At 32.9% G+C, this 20,729-nt stretch overlaps 2 protein-coding genes across 2 annotated transcripts; both read right to left on the reverse strand.

Annotated features, from left to right (window-relative positions):
- Window positions 1–4,542: 4,542 nt before the first annotated feature.
- LOC120139290 (50S ribosomal protein L7/L12-like) lies at window positions 4,543–6,301 on the reverse strand. Its single transcript, XM_039154566.1, has 2 exons — window positions 5,636–6,301; window positions 4,543–4,770 (listed from the first exon to the last, which is right to left on the reverse strand). Exon 1 carries the CDS (start codon window positions 6,225–6,227, stop codon window positions 5,637–5,639), a length of 591 nt encoding a protein of 196 aa, XP_039010497.1. The 5' UTR covers window positions 6,228–6,301; the 3' UTR covers window positions 4,543–4,770; window position 5,636.
- Window positions 6,302–7,069: 768 nt separating this feature from the next.
- On the reverse strand, window positions 7,070–8,272 carry LOC120139250 (peroxidase 72-like). Its single transcript, XM_039154547.1, has 5 exons — window positions 8,115–8,272; window positions 8,028–8,082; window positions 7,749–7,940; window positions 7,551–7,680; window positions 7,070–7,485 (listed from the first exon to the last, which is right to left on the reverse strand). The coding sequence occupies exons 1-5, from the start codon at window positions 8,270–8,272 to the stop codon at window positions 7,070–7,072; spliced, it is 951 nt and encodes a 316-aa protein (XP_039010478.1).
- Between the last annotated feature and the right edge of the window lie 12,457 nt (window positions 8,273–20,729).

Here is a 20,729-nt window from a genome sequence, read left to right on the forward strand (position 1 = left end):
GTCGAAAAAAAAAGGTCGTTTAATAGCCGGTCAAAGCTGGTCAAAGTTCTGGTCAAAGGCGGTCAACAAACTGTCAAACATTTTACACAAATAGCACCCTTTTTAAAATAATTACCAATATAGCACCCTTTTCGAATTAATTCCCAAAATAGCACCAAAACCAAATTAATTCCCAGAATAGCACCAGTCAACGGTCGGGTCGGGTCAACGGGTAGGGTCGGGTCAACGGGTCGGGTCGTGACCGGTTAAACCGGTCAAAACCGGTTAAACCGGTCAAAACCAGTTTCCAGCGTTCACTCGCCTACGGCGGCGCGTGTGGCGCGTGCGACGTCCTCCGGGGCTCTAAAAATCACGGAAAAATTTCTAAAAATTATTTTGAGCAATTTCGAGATACTTACTAAGATCGGTTCAAATTTTTGAACGGCGGAGAGCTCGATTTCGACTCGGCCGAATCTTTGACTGATCCACCTCCCCACGCGCTGTCGTCAACGGAGATCGAGTATGACACCGGCGGACTCGGAACGGCACAAGGAACACGATGGTGCGGGAGGTGTCGTAAACGGAGTAGCGATCGACGATGAATTTAGGATTTTAGGCGATTGAGCTTTAAAAAAACGTCGATGCTTTGACTTGAAATTCACGGTGTTTGGCAGCGTTTCGCTTCAATTAAATTGAGGGGATTGTTCCTGACTCGATAACGAACACGATGGTACTTTCAAAACGACGATCGGAATTCGGACGGTGTCGGAATCGTCGTCGGAAGTTGAGGTAAGGAAATGGAAATTTGGGAGGAATTGGGTTCTGATTTTCAGAACCCAATTCACGCATATATCATATATATATAAACCAAATACCTAACTTTTTTGGGTAAATTCAGGGCTTGGTTCCTGAATTTTCTTTAACTCTAAAACAAGCTACAAGTTTTAAAATCTTTCAGTTTAGTCCCTAAAAATTACCAATTTTAACAATTAAATCTTCAATTCCATTTAACTATTATTTTGATATTATCGGGTTGTTACACAACATCCCCCCCAATTTCTTCTCTATGGACGAATGTTTCATGTCACCTAAGGGGGACTTTTTGTTCAATTTCATGCATGAATTCAACCTCCTATGATCAAATTCATGCATTTCAATAATCACAACATCAAATTGAATCAAAATCTCATCATTCTTACAAACCCTAACATGAACAAACCTTATATACACATGTACAATTAATTTTAATCATTATACATGCTTTAAAAATAATGACCAACATAAAAAACATAAAATTCCTTCATCAATTCTTCAAGATCACCAAACCCTCCTTAAACCCTAATAATCAAATCTCAACACACAAATATCCTCACCATGCAATATTTATATCAATTGATAGAGAATTTCATGTACATTAATTCTTTATCTAATAGCTTAGTCCAAAAACTAATCATGTAACTTGAAAACCCAAAATAAAATTCTTACCTTAGGAGAGCTTGTAGTTTCGCCCAAGAGAAAAAATGAAGCTAAAATATGCTAATTGTCTTGATTATTCTAGTATTTAATGAATCATACACATGTCATTTATCTAATTTAATTGAATTTAAAATTCAATTAATGAGAAATTGCAAAATCTAACATTAATGAATATTGAAAATTATCAAATGTCATTGTATTATCTTCCAATAAAATATTCATTGGTCAAATATAAATCAACTTGACTTTGACTTTCTAATTTGGCATGCAATTTTTGGAAATTTCATTTTAGTCACTAAAATTCCACAGTTCAGTCAAATATGAAACATTACACTGTTCTGAGCCAAATTTCTCTGATATAAAATATCGAAATAATATTTCCAACCATTTTCTAATATCTTCAAATTTTCATGAAATTACGGTTCGATCCGATTTTCAGATTTCAATACCGAACTTTATCGCTTTATAGCCTTTAACATAAATCCCTTACTAAAAGTCTAATTCCTACGAAAATTCTTGTTTTAGGCCAAATTGTTCATTTAAAGGAATTAAAAATTATATTTTTAGTCCCTAAACTTTTCAAAGTATCAACCAAACTTTCAAAACTTACATTTGAGTCACTAGACAAATTTTGATTTTACAATGAAATCAAGAAGAAAAATGGGAATCAAACCATACGTAGACATTGATCAAATCCACATAACTATAGTTACTAAGACCACCAATTTTAAGGATCATGCTTCTTTGATTTATTTATTTATTATTAAGAAATTACCAACAACGACTGATTATAAATCAATTTTCTTGCTATTAGCCTGGACGTATCTGCAACAGTAGTAATATCTATTACATAAAAGCAAATCCAACAACAAAAGATGACCATGTAACTAAAATTAAAGCATAGAAGATGTTAAACTTATTTGATAGCTCATGATTCATAATTTCAACTAATAGAAGGTCCAAAACGTTATTATAAGAAAAAGAAAAACGAGCATAAGAAAGTAGAAAAATTGAAAGAAAACACATAAACAAATCAAACAACCCGTTAATGCTTTTATTATCTATTAATAATTTTATTATCAAAACAAATCCATTAATAATTGGAAACAATATGAACACATAAACAAAAAATTTGATCAATTTAAAGAATGACAACCAAAATTCAAAATGCACCAACATATATAAAAATAATATAAAATATACTTATATGAGAATGTGGAATATTGTCGTGGTTGAAAATCTAATCTTTATCATTTAAGATTTTGAATGAAGAATTGTGGATGATGATTTAATTCTTCAATGTAACTAAATTATTGATTCTTAGCAAGTCGTAATTAATAACGTGTTATAAAATAATCTAAACGAAGCATTACAAAGAACATGAATAAGAAGAGATATAAGAATAAAGGGAGAGAACTGTATTATTATCTCAATATGAGTTGTGTACAATTCTTTCTCTAAACTTCATATGTGTATATATATATATATATAAACATAAGAGTAGATATCATATAAAACTCAAACTCTAATGGATATTAAAGTTCTAATAATAAAGTATATCAAAACATTATTTTATAGATAGATACAGAGATAAAAATAGACATCCACATAAATAAATATTCATAACAAATTTTTAATTTTTAAAACTTTCACATATTTGAAAACAATGAGTTCAAACATTATTACTACTTTTTACAAGGATAAAATGATGCACGATACGGTCAAAAATTCAGAAAAGAATGAAAGGATTATAAATCAAATTTGAATTTGAATTTCAATTTCTAATTATCAAGATAACGTATAATCAATTAATGGTCCCCATCAGAGTCATAAGTTGTCAGAACGGTCCTTAGACTTGATGGTTCTCGACTAATTCTTTGAAAAAAAAGGTATGCGTGAGTGTACAAATTTGTTTGAAAACTCGATTTTAAAATATTTGCAGTTGTCATGAATCATTTAAAATCAGTCATTTGAAGTTAATAGGGTTGAATACCTATAGAATCTTCTTTTTAGTATAAATTTTTTAAAATCTCTAAGTAGATACGATTGAATACCTATAAAATCGTCTTTTTAATATATTTTTTTAAAATCTCTTTTCGAGAGCCAATTATATGCGGAGAAAGGTGAACACTGCATAACACCTATAATTGATACCTAATCGATTATATATTGTCTAAATATTATAAACTTAAATTTAAATTTAAAGTATGACCTGTTCATTTATCTGAATTTATTTTTATCAAGTGAACTATATAAAAAATAATTCCAGAAATAACTTGATTCACTCAATTTTTATTTTTCTAAAAGGATGTCCTTTTATTTCGAAAAACGGCGACATTCATGAGGTTAATGTTAATCCATGCTTGATTTGATTTCAATGGGAACCGGGAAGAGATGAGAGGGCATTTGCCAGGTATGGTTGATATGAAGAAATTCCTGCTGATTACTCGCACATAATCTGATAGCTCCTCCTGGAGTGGAGATTATTGATTATATGGAAACGCCATCAAGATTACCACCATGGATTAGTGAAGAGAGACTCCGGGATTTTGCATACAAGTTTCAGGAATCTGGCTTCACTGGAGCTTTAAATTACTACCTTTCTATGGACTTAGGATCATTAGTCTGAAATGGATGACTTCTTCCATACAAGTTCTGTTCCTGGCGGTGCTAATTTTCAAATTGGTAAAACAGGAACCGGGAGCTTACCACACTCCGGTAAGGATAAAAAATCACTGCTCCCGTGAAATTCATGGTGGGTGAGAATAATCTGGGGTTTCGATACCAATGGTACAAGGAAATGTTTTCAGGAGCCTTGTTCCCAACCTGGAAGTAGTTATTCAGACCTTATTCCCTAAACCTTAAACCCTACAAATCGAACAAACTTCATTCAGACTTTAATTCTAAGCATGTTGTCATCAAAATAGTTGGAATAATGCTGTTAACATTATACGAGATCTAGCTTTGTTCAAGGATACAAGCTTGTTCATGGCAGTAAATAATCAATGAAATCCATTTTTTTTGGGGGGGGGGGGCAGGCACCGGAAGAATTCTTTATAAAATGAATCTATTGTCAAAGCTCTAGAACAGCTGGTTTAGAATAAAAAATTTTAGTGATGATCAATGAAAATGAGAATTCAGCAGCAAAGCATATCAGTTTTTTTTTCCTGGACGTTCTGCTTTATCAAGAATCCCCAAATTGATCCCCCTTCACCTGACCGTAAGCATCATACATCAAAATCAGTTACTCTGCATTTTCATAAACCATCTGAAAATGCCATACACTTCTTTTGTCCCATTTTCCTCGGAGAAAATCTAGCAAAGTTAAAACAAATAACACGATCAGTTCATGAAATTGCATAATACAATTTAACCGATAAATTGAAGCAGAGGCAGATTTCCATTTGCACCAAAAGCTTTCCCATAGTTCAATTCCATATTCATGACTTCTATGTCTCATAACCAAACTTTAAATCATGTAAATGAAATCTTGTATGTTACTCCAAATGCTTGAAACAAATTATGTTTCCCAGTCGTTAGAGCAGCGTTGTTATTAATTGTAGTTTAATATTGTTCATTTACTAGTCATCGTCATTGCATCCGTAGGCCATCAATACACTACCTCCCACTCTCACTCAATGTCGGTTGCCTTTCCAAAATAAGACACCCTCACAAAAATGAAATCACGTCCATAAAATTGTGCTGTTCATCTTGGATGCTTTCATCAACTATTCTTACTATATCAGTATAACAAGAACGAGATTTTTGGTTTCCAATTATCAAGATACATTAATGAAACTAATAGCAGCAATAAGAAAAAATTACTGCAAGATTTTTCTTACCAAGTAAACCAATGATCTGTTCACAGACAATTAACATTTGTCATAACAATCAATGTAGTTGAAATTCATGATGCACCCCCCCCCCAAGAGTACCACAGATTATTGGATGATTCAATTCATAATGAAAAATCTCGTGCACTGCTATTTGCTAAACCTTACCAGAGAATATAATGCATAAAACAGACCAACATAAGCACCAATTCTGAAGAACTTAAAAAATTATATCCTCTATCATCTCTTCCTAAGCAACTTTGTAAATCTAAGATTTCAAAGAAGTATCAAATTATAAATATAAACTGTAATGGAGGAGGAATCAAACCTAACAAAAACTCTTGTACCTCACTCCATGGAGACTTTAGCTCCAACCTCTTTCATCTTCAGAATAATCTTCTCAGCTTCCTCTTTAGTGATCCCTTTCTTTAACAAAGTAGGCGCCTTTTCCACCAAATCTTTAGCTTCTTTCAACCCCAAATCTGTAAACCCTCTAACTTCCTTAATAACCTTGATCTTAGTCGCCGCATCGAACCCTTCGAGCTTCACATCGAAAACCATCTTTTCCTCTTTCTTATCTTCCACTTTCCCAGGCCCAGCATCCCCACCTTTCCCGGCCCCTTTCATGGCCCCACCGAATCCCATCCCGGGCATCATCACTGCCATTATCGGCATCTCTTTAATATCCATTTTTTGGCGGAGGACTTCGGTCAAGTCCATGACTTCGAGTAGAGTCAAACCCGAGATTTCATCGACGATTTTGGAGAAATTTTCGGAAGGATCTTGCTTGGTGGGTTGTTTTGATGGGGTGGAATAATTTCGTCTTGGAGCAAGGTTAACGCTGCTCGAAGATTGGATGGATGAGGAAACGATTGGATTTGGAAGAAGCGTTTTATGGATCCGAGTTAAATGAGAGAAAACAAACCGCAAATTTCTCATTCTTTTTTTTTTAAATTTTAATCTGGATGTTCGTTGGTTTGTTCTAGTGAGATCACGGAAGTGCAAAGAAAGAGAAACTCTGAATGTTGCAGAGGGTTTAGGCAGAACTGCATAAGCCCTAGGGCTAAAACGGGTCGGGTCAAACATGGCCTTGAAGTTCAGCCCAAACTCTTCAGCTTAAGAAGGCCAAATTCTGGGTTAGTCCCTATAATATTCTTAAAACTTGATATTTAGTCCTTACATAATTTGGCCCCCCGCCTCTAATTACTTGTATACTGTTATTAGTTAATCCAAATTATTAATATAACTAGTCCTGATAAAGTTATTATATAACTTTTTTTTTCTATAAAAATAGACATGCTTAAAGGTGTTCTTGAAAAAATTAGAGTTAAATAACTTAATTTTTTTATAACAAACTCCTCATCATAAATTTAGCATTAATAATTAACTTTTCTAACAATTTGAACCCACTAATAATATCATAAAAGTAGGAGATCTAATTACATTAAAATTATATGAACTAAATTTGTGAAAACTAAATTTCACCATTGAAAAATAAGCAAAATTTTCAAAGGGAATTATATATCTATAGGATGTAAGCATTTATTGTCAATTGATAAAAAAAAATTTTAACAGATAATATTTTATAATCACCTTGTATTAATAAAAAAGCAAATAAAAAGATTTTCAAGAGAAGTCATGTCTTAATCCGTGCAATACAATAAAAAAATACATAAATCGCTGAAATCAAATTCTATTTTCATGTAAAAGGAGGAAAGCAAACAACATAGAACAGGAGACGATATACAAGGTTTACATCGTAAGCCTATCCACTTGGACTATTAATGAGCATTAACCTTCCTGCAGTTCTTTCTGATCTCACCCTTATAACCTGTCAACGGTGAGATATTTCCCATCTTAACCATGGACTTGGCAAATTGTTCAAAAAAAAGTTCCTGATTGTAAGCGTATTGTTTCACTAACTCCCTTGATATACCATTTTTGGTAAACAGAACTCGGTCAGAGTTCAATAAACCCTTGTCACCCAACAAGTTCTTGAAGTAGCTGTTATCAAACTTCACAGGGCTCACAAAATCTAAGGAAAACAGGTTCTGGTCACCGCCGGATCTCGGACAATCAGTGCACAATCGAGTATTATATGATTGGTCAAGTGTGTAATCTGGTTTTCCATTCCCTGATTGGTTGTAAAGTCTCTGCCTGAAGCTGGTACATCGAGCATTGCCTGTAGTGTGGCTCCCTGCATGAACAAGATGAGGGGGAAATTTGATCATGTTGTTCAAGTTTTGCCTTCTGCTAGAATACCAATCGAGTACTTGGTGAGAATTGTTTGAAATGTGTTGGTTGGAGCAGGGATATTGTTGTTAGAGCCACTCAAGCTTGCACCACTGGAATCCCTTCTTCCAAGAGGGACTTCCCAGTTAGGTCCACTGGTCTGTAAATCCAAAACAAGTTAAAATTCGATGTAATGTTTTGGCTAATTAAAGCATAGGGTGAACTTACAAGAACAGTTGAATCTCTAGCAGCTAGTGCCATGATATCAGCACATGATACTGTGTGAGGACACTCTTTCTCTATTGCAGCTTTGATCCCATCGATGACTTCGAATCCCCTGACCGAATCTCGGTTTGGGTTTGACCTCTTTTCGCTAGTTATGGTCCCACTGCTGTCCAGCAGGATCGATGCAGCACAACCCTATTGAAAAAACAAGATGTTAAGGGTACTAATTACTTTTTGATATACTAAAATCATGTTATATGTAGCAATATATAAAAGCAAGACCTTGACAAAGCAGTCATGGAAGTGTAGCCTAAGCAGCGAGGCAGCAATATATAAAATCATGTTATATGTAGCAATATATAAAAGCAAGACCTTGACAAAACGTGTTTTACAATCTCTCGAGCTTTCGGACACGAGTGGTCGTAAAACTGAGGGTAGAGGTATCCTCCTCCTAATGTGTTGCCGGAGAAACAAAGGGGAGCAATGGAAAGAACAGAAAGAACAGTGATAAAGCCAAAATGAGCCATATTAGTTTCGAAGAGCTTCCTAATTTATTTTTGGCTTTTTACTTAGTTTCTAGACCAAAATCTAGACAATTAAAAGTTAAGGACAGCTGAAATGTGAAGAGAAATGTCCAAAACATGCATATGATGAGAGGAAGCAAGGGATTTATGGGTATTTATAAAGGAGACTTCGTTTGAATGGTCGTCAAAATGATGGAAAGAAGATTAGGTAAACTAGCTTTGCTTTGCATCAATCAAAGAAAAGGGAAGGAAATGTAGAGGTTGGAATTAGTAGCACCACAAGGTACAAGGATGGTCGTGATCAAGTACGGAAACATTATTTTATGTTATGAATGGACTTTAATATTTTTATTTGGGTAAATTTTAAAATTTAAAACGTCGAATACAGATTATTAATAGAAATTACAAAAAAATATATAATTATTTTAAATTTTTAGGATACGTTATTTCTGCTTGTTTCTTTGATACATTATGATCGCGACCGATCCCCATGAAATGTATTAGTTGTAAGCAAACCCCCTTAAAGATAGTAAATGAAGCTGTTGGATTAGTTCATTAGATAACGTAGGCAGAATTTTTTTAATCAAATAATTAATAATATACGAGAAAGAAAGTATTTCAATTAGATATTTGTATATAATGCTTTGCTTAACTTTATATAACATGATTCGGGTATTGATACATAATTAAAACCTATTTTGGACATGGGGCAGGCTTACCTGCTTCGTTGGAAAACAAAGCCAGAACCCTAATGTCAACTCCTTTAGCTAAAAGCATAAATATCCGACCGGTTTGAAGCTGTAGTAATAAAATTTTACAAAGTTTTCACATAATCAATGACTCGGCATGTATGTTTCTAACACTTATGATACGTTTTTCGTAACCCTTGGTTTCAAAAGCAACAATTAGGCAGGACAATCAATTCTTGTACACATGGTTTGTTTGTCAGATGAAGCTATTTTAGAAAATGCCTAATTATAATTCTAATTTTACCTAAAAGGGGAGAAGAAAAATGCTCATGATAGATCTAAAATTCATGACCTAAGAAAAATGTGAGGGAACAAAGAAGCAACTTGAGCAATTAACTAAACAAACTTGCTCATACATTGCTGGGTAAACTATGCGTTTAGTATCTAAACTATCAGTTTTGGTTCTTAAACTTTTAATATTTTCAAAATCATACTTAACATTTAGTTTTTTTTTTCATTTTAGTACCCGTGAAAAACTTAACTTTAAGTTTAAAAAAAATGAAAGTTTAGATGCTAAAACATGAAAAAACTGATAGTTTAGGTACTAAAAGCGTTAAGTTTTTAACGAAAGAGTACTAAAATGAAACAAAAACTAAACGTTAGGCATAATTTTGAAAAAATTAAAATTTAGATACTAAAACGGACCAAAACTTATAATTTAGATAGTAAATTTGTAGTTTACCCTAAATTATTTTTATGTTATTGAAAGATTGTTAAAGAAATAAATAAAAATTTGTTAGTGAAAAAGATGGTTCTAATACAAATCGAAGTCCAAATAAATACACTAGACGTACAAGCAAACCAATTTTTTAAGGGTAAGCTACAACAATAATGATTTAATTATATGATTTTAATTAAACTATTGATCTTCTACTTTATAAATCAAATTATTTAATTATTTAAATGATATTTTTTATTAATTAGAGAGATATTATATTACAAATGTATTACATTACAAAATAAGTCATATGTTATTAACATTTGACATAGGATTGATGTGGTAGTTAAAAATTTGGTATTGTTATACATTCGGTCCTCATTATTTATATATTTTATCAATTTAATTATAATTTTAATTTAATAAAAAATAATTATCTAATTAGATGATGACACATGTTATCATTTGATGAGAATTTCTTTTTAATTTTAATTTATTTAATTAAATATATTTTTTCTCTAATAAAGTAGTGACAAGTGGGATGAAAACTGGATTGCTTTGAGGGAAAGAATAATACCCTAACCACACTGGACCAAATGTACCGTTTGCTCGATAGTTATAACAACTTTTATGTATCTTATTACTTATAATATTATTAGTGACAAAAAAAAAAAGAAAGAAATAAAGAAATAAAGTGATCAAATTAGACTTTAACCTAAATCAATTATGAAATAAAGGAAACCATTAAAACAAATCTAATACCTTTTTTATAATTAAATATATTTTCTATATATATCGTAAATTATAGTTAATATAATATTTAAATTAAAATTGAATTTAAAATTTTTATATTTTGAAATTATATTAAAAAATATTAATTTTAAGGTAAAATGATTATGCGCTTACGGACACTGATACTACCATCCTTATTTGTTTATAGCTTTACAAGTTTATTCTATGTGCGACGTAAGTGAACATTTTTAGCCTGGGTAGGATTGTATAAAATCGCCCGTTCTTTCTTGAGCCTCGCCTGACCAAACTTTCAACTTTTAAGGTTCACACTTTTTGGACCATTTAGTTTTCCCTGATTTAAGTGAAAAAAAAAGTTAGAAAAGAAAGCATAAGTATAGATGTGTCTTGCATGAATCATGCGACTTTAGTGGTTAAGAGATTATTGTTAGCTCTTGAGATCTCGAGTTTGAGCACTATACCGAGAGTATGAACATTTATTGTCAAATGGTTGAGAGTCTTTGAATCAATATTACCTTGTATTTACCCTAAAATTATAAAAAGGGTAAATTACATGTTTAATACCTAAACTATCAGTTTTAGTTCATTTTATTACTTAAACTTTCAATTTTTCAAAACCATACCTAACGTTTATTTTTGTTTCATTTTAGTACCTCACCGTTAAAAACTTACAACAATGCATTTTCATGGGTAAATTATATCATTTATCACTTAACTATCTTTTCACTTCTATTTTGGTACTGAAGTTTAAAAATTTTCAATTTAACTATTTAACCTATTTTAATCACTCTACTTTATTTTATTAATAATTTTGCAACATGACATTTTTATTATTAGTTTACCAATATATAATTAAAATACAACAATAAATTTGAAAGCTAGAGTGATTAAATTAAGAGTAATTTGAAAGTTATGTAATTAAATTAAAAACATTAAACTTTAGTGACCAAAATAGGAGTGAGAAGATAGTTGGGTGATGTGATGCAATTTGCACATAAAAAGGTGCCACATGCAAATAACCTATTAATTTTTTAACGGCGAGCTACTGAAACGAAACAAAAATAAACATTAATTATGATTTCAAAAAATTGAAAGTTTAGGTAATAAAACAGATAAAACTGATAGTCTAAATACTAAATGCGTAATTTATCAAAAAAGAAAAAGAAAAGAATAAATGTTTCTTTCATGCACAAATGCTAAACCAAGATATGAAAAGAGTAAACTACACATGTGACCACTTAACTATTGTTAAATTTCATTTTGACCACCGATGTTTCAATTTAATCAATCAGACCACCAAACTATTTAAATGCTTCAATCAATCAAACCATTATCCGTTAAATTTTAACGGAATAGGTGATGTGATAGTTAAAAACTTTGGTATAATTGCATATTTGGTCCTCAATATTTATACATTCTTTCAATTTGGTAATAATTTAATTCAATTAAAATAAATTTAAGCTCTAATTAGATTGTGATACGTGTCACTATAAGATTGGAGGATATTTTCTTAATTTTAATTTATTTGATTTAATATTTTTCTCTAATAAGGTGGTGACATTTAGGGGATGTTTAAATACTTGTCACCACCTTATAGATGGAAAATAATATAGAAGTTAGAAATACATTGTTGCATTCAAAACCATGACTTAGGGGATGTTTTTTCATGCCTAAACCACTTGGTCACTATAGTTGAAAATACATATTTAAATATTTTATACCTATTTCTGAAAGAAAAAAGGGAAGTCAAAATGCTAACAATGTGAATTGAACCAAGGATACCAACCAAAGAAGTAAACAACTTAATCATTAAGCCAAATCATATATTTGATACCTTATTACAACATGTTTTATGTAACGCCCCAAATCTCGAGTTAGAAGTCTGGGCTAACTCGAGAGGGCCTTAGATTAAATTCATTAGCTTGTGAGAAGGCTTGTTCTAATTTGGATTTAGTTTGGGCTTGGTTTGAGGCCAACATGAGATAAAAAGGGTATTTTTATCTTAGGGCAAAAGAGGAAGGACTAAGGGAGTAAATATCCCATTTTTGAAACAAAAGTTGAATCACATTTATTTTGGGTGATCTCACATCTGGGCATCTATTTTTCTTAATTTTCCTTTGTTCTTCTTCCTCTTCCTTTATCTTTCATTCTTTCCCCCACAAAATGCAATAAAGGGGTTAACTTTGCTAGACATTCATTTCATTTATGAGATTTTAAGGTAAGAAATGGAACCTCTATCTCCTAATCTTTCATTCAAGCCTTGAATATCAAGTTTTGGCCTTGGTGACAAGAAAATGAATTTTGTAGGGTTTTAAGAAACTTTGAGCAAATCAGCTCGTTTTTAGTGGGTTTAAGTGTTAGATCTCTTTTTAAGCTTCTAAACAAGTTAGTAATCCATCTCATTCATTCTTGCATAGTGAAAGAAGGAGGAGAAAACTACAAGACAAAAGGTAAGAAGAAGAAGTTGACTCTTCGTTGAGTTGAGGACATTTTCCAGTAGCTTACGAGTTAAGATAACACATTCAAAACTTCTTCATACCATTTGTGAGCCATTATATGCATCTAGCTGGTGTGTATTGAGTTTTTGAAGCATAATGAACATCCATAGTAAATATCAGCTAAAGATGTAAATCAACATATTGGCTTATCATGACCCCTATTAATATACATAAGAATTAAATAACATTTGGGAACCTCAGTGGGGATTTTGGAAGAATTGGGAGTCTTTTTCATACCCAAACAAGGCAATTCTGGGTTTGAGTATCAGTACTAGAAGAACTAGAAGAATAGTACCGATATCATGCCTCTAATAGATTAAGATAAGAGGATTTTGGGCTAGGAGTATCAACACTTGTTCATTAGGTATCAATATTATTGGTATCGGTACTCATAGGAGTATGGATATTATGGGAAGGTTATCGATACCCCAATTTTTAAAACATCAAAGCTAATTTTGATATCAGTACTCAGGATAATATCAATACCCTATCAAAGTATCGATACTATCCATTGTAGATACCCATTTTCACCCGAATCTTTTATTATTGTTGTTATTTATTATTATTATTATTATTATTTTTTTATTATTTTATTTATAGGCCCTTACAAACCCAAACTGGCACAATTACAAGGGGACCAATCAGCCCTAGCATTACAACATGCATGTGCCAAACCAGTAGGGGTCCAGTTAACCCAAAACAATTAGGGTTTTTAAACCCTAGTTCTCCAACAACCACCGTTGTCACTGCCAAGAAGCTTTCGTCGTTGATGTCTTGTCGTTGCTATCGCCGACCACCTCAACAAATCCCTTGTTTCGAAATCAGCTAGAAACCAAACCAAAATATAAAAATTCAACCACACCGCATCAAATCACAACCTAAACTCAAAAATATTAGGCATTAAAAGCTCTGATTTTTTTACCAACCGAAAATCTTTGCCTCCGATATAGCCTCACCAAGTGCTCGAGACTGATAAAAAGGGGGCATGCATGAGAGAAGGGGAACCCGATTTGAAAAAAAAGGAATTTTAAAAGAAAGAAAAATAAAAGAGAGAAAAAAATTAAAGCTTTAAAAAAGGGAAAAATAGACTTTACCTCTATCTTCACTTCACAGGTGATGAGAAGACCTGCCAAGCATCAAAGGTAACCCACTTGTTTATTTTGGGTTTTAGTTTGGGGAGTTTTAGGGTTCAAAAGGTTCTATTTAAGGGTTAAATAGGTTAGGGGATTTCATTTTGGGTATTTTCGAGGGTCGTCATACCCTCACCAGGGCCGTTCAGCAGTGGTCAGAGGGTTTTTGCAAGAAAAATAAAAAAGAAAAATAAAAAAGAAAAAAGAGAGAGAAAGGTGAGGGGGGAGGAAAATGGCTGAAGAGTAAAAATGGGGGGCTAGTTTTCTGAAAACCTATAATGGGGCTTATATGGGGGTCCCAAAACACTATTGTTTAAGGGGTTAGGGTTTCCTGAAACTAGCGCGTGGCTAATCGCGTGAGGGTTCTTCTGAATTTTGTAAATTTACAATTTGGTCATTGAATGTAAACTTTGCTTAGTGGCTTTTGAACTTTGAATTTTGTTAGCTTTACATTTCAGTCACCATATATGTAGTTGATGTTATTTGGGTAAACTACTCGAGTGGGGTCTTTAAGTTTGTGAAGTTGCATTTTAGTCCCTATTTAAAGGTTTTTAGAGTTTTTGATTTTGCCTTCTTATTTTGCGCTTATTATCTTTTGGTCACCTTATCTTATTTTCTTTTATTTATTTTAATTTTCATCATGTAATTTTAAACACTTTCATTTTGGCCCTAAATATTTATGAGTTTATTATATTTTCAAGCTTGTAATGTATGATTTTTCTATTATATGTTATGATATTTGCTTAACTTGTTGTAGCTCTAAAGTTTCCATTTTATTATTTAGCCCTATATTTGTATAATATGAATAGTACGTGATTTGAATATTATCCATGTATAAAATATATATTGGTATCATGAAATATAAATATTTGTGTAATTTGATTCATATAGGTTTATGGTTTATTTTTAATTAATTAACATGATATCCTCATAAGCATTACTTGGATTTGAATCAAATAATGAGATTAAAGATAATACCTTTTTATTTTAAGTTGATCGTAAGTGATTGTCTTAACAAAGAAAAGGTTACTTCCAATGGCTTAAAATAAAATGGTGTCTTATCAAGCCAAACAAATGAAATTGATTTCATTTAAAATTTGGGACTGAGAAAAAGATTATGTTCTTTTAATTAAATTCATTAAGAAAAGATTGTTAGATCGGATCTAAAGTCCAATCTTGATATCTTTAAATAATTGAATATCCTTATTCTCATTAAAAGTTGGTAAAATAATTAATTAATCCTATTTTTTTATGTAGTTTTTTAATTTTTATATGATTTTCTATGTGTTTAAAAGGGTCTCAAAATAAATTATATTTGAATGTATAAGTTTTATTGCAAGGACAACTAATTAATTAATTAGGTACCGATTTAGGACGCTGTGGGGGTGCTAATCATTCCCCATACGTAACCTTCTCCCAAACTCAGATTTTTGATATCACACACCGTAAAAATTTTCATTTTAATTAAAATTAATATTTTATTAAAATGAAAATTATGTTTTTTGGTGCCCAATCACACCCTAATCAAAGATTGGTGGCAACTCAATGAACCATTTTTTTTAACTTGAGTTCTAAATTATTCGAAACAAATATTTTTTTTATATAATCCCAATTTTTAATCGACAAGATTTTAAAAGGAATGTCATCTCCACAGCTTGGCGACTACGCTGGAGACTCTCGAGAGTCAGGCCATAAATTAATTAATTAGTTGTCTTTGCAATAAAAATTATAAATTCACCTTAATTTAGTTTGAGATCCCTTAGGTGTTTTGATTCGTTTTATGTTTATAATTTGATTAACCACTAAATTGTTCTAATGATTTGTTTGTTAATGATTTCAGATTGAATAAGTGTTAAAGGGTTTGAGAACTCTGTTTTTGTGTTGTTTATATTATTTTTGCTTTTCTTCACTCACTGCACAGCTGCATTTCCATAACATGAGCTAAAACCTCGCTCTATCCCACTTAAGTGGGAGTGAGAAATTACTCTCTGGTGATGTTTTTCACCTCTGCATGGGATAGTTGATCACTCCCGGGGCACACGCCTTATGGTCATGGTAATCGCTTTCGTATGGAAATAGGGTAGTGTACCTCATCGAATTGAACTCTATCGTATAAGCCTATGATGGGCCATGATTAAGGGTATGCAGTCTAAGGGGGCATCAACAAGGATAATTCGAGTATCTTTTACTGTAGATACGAACCCATCATATAGTGAACCCATGACTTAAATATACCTTACCAAACCTTAGAAACCCCGTGAAGAGAGTACACAAGAAAAAGCTTTTGCTTGTCTTTGTAGAATAATTTAACCTTTTGAATAAATGCCTGAGAACTAGATATCATACGGTTAGGATTTATTTTTTGAATAACAAGGCATGGGGGTAGAAAACATGTATGGGTAGGATGTAATAAATTATGTTTGGGTAGACAACATGTGGGAGTAGGATTCGTTAATAAGATTATTTATGCTTGACTGATTATGTCTCGATTACTAATTATTTTCCTTTTTTATTTATTATTGCATCATTCATTTCATGGTGTTGATCCGTGCTCAATGTCCATATAGAAGGTTAGTAATATGGAACGAAGGGTACAAAAAGAGGTAGAAAACAATGCAGATGTTTTGAGGTGTCTGAGCAATCTCAACTCACTAATGGAGATAATTTAGTACTTGGGTACGTGTCAAATTGTGTTGAATGCACCCATGTTACTACTCATCAAAATGATCTGAGCAAACTGAAGGAAATCTTGGGAAAATGGAAAAGGGATGACTGTCAAGCATTCTATCAATTGTATGGTGACATATTCTATCTTTTGGATGTCCCCGTGGTTAGAGAGTTGCTTAAAGCTCTTGCACATGTTTAGAATCTCGCATACATTGTTTCACCTTCATTCTAGTGGATATGACACCTACAATAGAAGAATATCACGCTTTAATTTGTTGTCCAAGGTTTCAGAATGACAAAGTGAACACAAAACTACCGAGCACTGCCTCCTTCAAGAAGAAGATAATCCTCATGATTGGGATGAGTGAAAAGTAGATTGTTAAAAAAATCAATAAGAAACGGGACACCGAGTCTATCCCTTGGAATGCCCTGCAAGAAGTAATCAACCATCATTCTGACTAGAGAAAGAAAATGGACTTGCTAGCTTTGGGTATTTATGGGTTAGTCATATTTGCAAAGGATCTGGGGCATGTCTATGTATCAGTGGTAGATTTTTTTTGAAAGATTAGATAAAGGCCATGATCCCATTTCGACTATATTAGCATAAACTTTCCGTTCTTTGAATGTTTGCAGACAAGAAGAAGATGTACGGTTTATAGGACGTGCACAATTTTGTTAGTGTGGATTATGATTCACTTCAAGCATACTGAAAAGGCAGCCGTACAAGTTTATCTAGAAGATTATTCCCCATTTAAAGACTTCCTTAAGTGAGAGTGGCCCGAGGGTATCACTGAGAATAGGTGGAAGGTTATTTTCAAAGATATTTGAGACGATGACATAACATGGTGTGCTTCCTGAATATTTCTTCTAGTATACTTTATAAATGTAAAAACTACAATTGGGTCCCTTTACCAGGTATTTGGGGTCGGTAGGATATGTTCTTTTTTTAGCCTCGAGACAATATGGGTCTAGACAATTTCTTCCCGTAATTAGAGGTTTGACTATATCATATTTTGTATTCAAAGGGGACAATTACTATATTGAAGTAAAACAAGTTTTTGATGATTGGAAGAAAACTCACTGAGTGAATATCTTTACCTCTAATTTAGAGCTTTCATAAAATAACTAGAGTGATTAAACAAGAGAATTAACGATAATATTTTGATAGCTAATCCTGATAATACAAGGCTGATGGAAGAGGATTTTAGAGCAGTACCTTCTGAGTTGGAGATAGCTAGATGAGATTTTGAAGCTAAAAAGGAAAAATTAACTGACTTGATAAGGAAATTAGAATGTGATAAATACAAAAAAAGAGGTTGAATGTGACATTGAAAAGGACGAGTTGATAGAATTGAAAAGATTGAGAGTCAATTTTGTAGGGATTTTAATGATTTACAATCGGCATACCAAAAGATGGTGGAAATCTCAAATGGCTACAAGTTCGAGTAGATCACTAGCTGAGTGGAAAAAGTGGTGGCGTTTGAGAATAGGAGTTGAAGAAAGTCAGACTGATCTCAAGGAAAGTAAGAATCGACAGAAAGTGTTATCAAAAAGATAAGAAAGCAGTTAAACAACAACTTCAAGAAAATCGAGCCCAAAGCGAAATACTAAAAGATAAGGTTTTAAGGTTAAAATCAAAGTTATGCCATTATCGAAGTAGGGAAATATCTTCTAACCGTGGAGAGGTTGAGAGTCTGAGGAAGAGTGTAAATGAGCTTGAAGGTATGGTCCAAAATTTTCAAAAGAATGCAAAATAACTTTAATTATTCCTTATGATGGAGGAGCACAATGGCGTTGTCGTTGGCAGAATGCTCAATGGAATGTAAAGCAAAGGGACGATCCAATCGCTAGTTACCTCGAGTAAGCTCAAGGAATGGCTTACCATATGGTTGATCTGGCACACAAAGCTGATGCTATAAGTAGAGAACTGGAGCCTAGCACTAAAGAAGCAAGGAAGATCATGGAGCTCCTGGCACAAATTCAGGAGTAGAGGGCATAGTTCAGTATTATCTGTGATGTGTTTGCAAAACCTTGTAATCGAACTTTGTTTCTAATATAAAATGTTATTCTAAGGAGTTTGTTCTAGAATCAACAAATTGTAGTTTATTTCATGCATTTGTATTTAAACTTCTTGCATTTCACTTGTTGCATTATTTACATTGAATTCATTAGGAAAACATTAATATTAATTAAAAGGGTATATAACAGAACACTGGAAAATCCTAAGCACCCGTACAATACTAGGAAGAAAGGGAAAAAAGGTATGGATGACAAACATGCCCAAGTGTAGTAAGAGATTGAGGAAAAGGTGAAAAGGATGCAACCAGAGATAGAAGAAAGAATATTAAAGGCACAAGAGGACATGTTTAAAAAATTTGATGGTCTGTTAAAAGAAGGAATCCCGAGCATAGAAAAGGTCCAGTAGCTGAAACTGTAACTGAAGTTCCACCTTACCCGCCAGGTTTCACCTTGACTCATGTCAAAGCTCACCAGGAAACCCCAGTTCATATAGGAAAAAACATATTAATCCAATTGGCGATTTTGTGGATCTGTAACCAGGAGCAAGTTCTTATCAGTAAAAGTGTCAATTTGAATGTGTCCCTGACTTTGATGAAGAGGCTAGGTTAGAGAAAGACAAACAGATGAAAGAGAAGTGGAAGCAATTGAAGGAAGAAAATAACACTATAAAGGAGGGAAAAGATATGTATGAGATGGACGCTAAGAAACTGAGCTTAGTGCATGATTTAATTTTTCCCTAGGTCCAAGGTCCCTGAATTTTAAAAGTACAATGGTACAATGTGCCCTTCTACCCACATCAAGATTTTATGTAGAAAGATGATTGGTTACATAGGGAATGATCAGCTATTGATACACTGTTTTCAGGAAAGCTTAACAGGTTGAACCACTCGATGATATAACCAAATGAGTAGGGCTCACAAACGTTCATTGAAAGATTTAGCTGAGGCCTTCCTCGAGCATTATACACATGTAAAAGATATAAGAGCCAACCAAATCATGCTGCAAGGCATGGAGAAAAGACTGAATAAAAGTTTCAGGCAATACACCCAAAGTTGGAAATACATGGACGTACAAATTCACCCCCCGCTTGAGGAGGAGGAAACAAACATGCTATTTGTTAACACTTGAAGCACTATTTTCTTGGGGCCATTAATAGGAAATTCTTCTAAGAGTTTCTTCGACTTAGTCACAGCTAGAGAGATGAAAGAAATGGCTGTCAAAAGTGGAAAACTATATGGAGAATAATCTGCCAAGAAGTAACTAGTTAGAAGGAAGGACAATGATGTTAATAATGTGAGTAGTTATAAGGATGGAAATTATAGTAATATTACAATATCTACCATTCAAGCAACTGGTTCGTCATCCCAAAACACCACCAGACAGGACTTGAGGACACCGAGATAAGAAGAAGAGAAAATGCATATTGACCCAATCCCAATGACTTACAAGGAGCTTTTCCAAGAGCTGTATGAAAGACATGTAGTGTAGCCTTATCATGTGACCCCTATACAACCCCCTTATCCCAAATGGTTCAAGACAAATGCTTACTGTGAATACCATGCAGGGGCACTTTGACATTCGATTGAGGATTGCAGTGCCTTTAAAAGAATTGTCTAGAATTTGAGAAAAAAGAATGTGATAAAATTTGGTGATAATACACAACCAAACGAGGACTAGAACCCTTCATCAAACAATGGAGACACATGAGTTAATGCTATCATCGAAGAAAAATGGAAAGTTGTCATAGCTGATGTAAATGAGGTAAAGTCACTGATGAAATGAGTATGGAGTCAGTTGATCAAGGTAGGATTCTTAGTCCCAGGCTCGACAGTGAAGTTTAATAATGAGGACACCTGCCAATTTCACGATTGCGAGGGTCACAATATACATGATTGTGTTGAATTCTGAGCATTTGTTGAAAAGATGATGGACGATAAAGGCATGGAATTCTATAAGGAGATTGAGAAAGAAAAAGAGGAAACCAATATA

The sequence above is a fragment of the Hibiscus syriacus genome, unplaced genomic scaffold, assembly GCF_006381635.1.
Source record: "Hibiscus syriacus cultivar Baekdansim isolate YM2019G1 unplaced genomic scaffold, ASM638163v2 tig00110733_pilon, whole genome shotgun sequence".
In the NCBI taxonomy this organism is placed as follows: Eukaryota; Viridiplantae; Streptophyta; class Magnoliopsida; order Malvales; family Malvaceae; genus Hibiscus; species Hibiscus syriacus.